Source organism: Anneissia japonica, unplaced genomic scaffold, assembly GCF_011630105.1.
Source record: "Anneissia japonica isolate Jap-2015-1 unplaced genomic scaffold, ASM1163010v1 scaffold288012_len1326614_cov192, whole genome shotgun sequence".
In the NCBI taxonomy this organism is placed as follows: Eukaryota; Metazoa; Echinodermata; class Crinoidea; order Comatulida; family Comatulidae; genus Anneissia; species Anneissia japonica.
Genome location: NW_022756612.1, coordinates 44,346 through 45,797, shown reverse-complemented (window position 1 = coordinate 45,797; position 1,452 = coordinate 44,346). Strand labels below are relative to the sequence as shown.

General features: G+C 40.1%; 1 protein-coding gene across 1 annotated transcript in view; it reads right to left on the bottom strand.

Annotated features, from left to right (window-relative positions):
* Positions 1-1,012, bottom strand: part of LOC117124292 — a gene marked incomplete in the record, with an annotated part of 7,822 nt that extends 6,810 nt beyond the window's left edge. Inside the window, 1 exon segment of the mRNA XM_033270475.1 lies at positions 610-1,012. Within this exon segment, the coding sequence (XP_033126366.1) occupies positions 610-670 (61 nt within the window).
* Positions 1,013-1,452: the final 440 nt, after the last annotated feature.

The window sequence follows — 1,452 nt, the reverse complement described above, 5'->3', positions numbered from 1 at the left end:
TAGATGGTTACATTGCATACTCTTTGTTTCTTGCTTTATTCAAAAATGTTTTGGTTTTGGAAGCTGATGTCAACATTAGAAAGCATAGCCTACATGAAGTCATATTATAGTAACTCGATGCCTATCAAACAAGTAATAAAAATTTGCCATATTATTCATCAAATATCCGTGGCTTCCAGGGGGCTTCGTCCCCTGGACCCGCACCGGGGGGCCCTAGGCGGCCCCCCTGACCCCCAGCCAAGTGAGACTCGATTCGCGCCGCTAGCCCCACCCCCCGTCGGGGCCTTTAGCCCCTCCGTCGGGCAGGTCCTGGCACCACCCCTGCCTACCACCAGAGCCTTTGTCAAGTCTCTGTCAAATCAGGAAAGTTGACATGTATACTACCTAGTACTAGGGCCTACTACTAGGCCTAGCCTACAACAAAAGTAATTTTTCTTAATAGATAGGGGAGTGCGATTGCACCGTCTGCACGTCCCCTACATCCGCCCCAGTAGTATGCAATCATGGCCAGGGCCAAAATCTGACTTATTATTCAGTAGGACAAAATGCAAACAACATCAACACGCGAAATGCAAGTATTTATTTTGTATGTAACATAACAAATTTTACCTGATTCTATCAGCACATCAGCAAAATACAAGTCAAGAATATGGCCTAGCGGGTCAGACATGATTATTATGATAAGCTAGGCTAGGCCTGACTAGCGTTGCATCTACGACGACAGCGTATGGTCTGACTTGGGTCTCTTTTGCGAGTGGTACCGTACGGTTGGAAATTGAATTGTCTTTGTTTACTGTAGTGGCCTCGAATTCATCAAGTATGCATCAAATTCATTAAAATCCAAATCTATTCTGATGTCAACAGCAAAAATATGAACTTGATACTAAAACGAAATAGGCCTAGTCAGCAAAGCCGAAATTATATAAGCTTCAGTCCCCTTGCGTGTACTGTTGATGTTGTAACGTTAGCTTCTCTTTTAACAACGGCACCGAATCAAAGAGTATCAGAAATGCGCCACACAGCTTTCGTCGTAGTAGTGAAATATGATTCAAGATAGGGAAGTTCCCTCCCGGAAGCTATATTGAATTATGACTGAGATAACAGCTTTAAATAAACGAATTTGGCTGTAATTTGGCTATTTTTAAATGAACTAGTTGTGGAATTTTTCGTCAAGTAGGACTAACAAAGTCAATATATATATAGGCCTATAATGATATCCAGCTCAGAAGTAATACCAAAAGCAAATTGGTTCACAGGCCCTATGTTTTTTTTATTATAATATTATTGTACGTTCAAAATTTTTTTAAATGTATTTATAGTATTACCGCAAGACGATTTAGAGTTTATCTCTATTACATCATGACTATATATAGGCCTATATATATACTGTCTCTTATACACATCTAGATGTGTATAAGAGACAGGTATAAAGTGATTCAATTTATTCTTAAA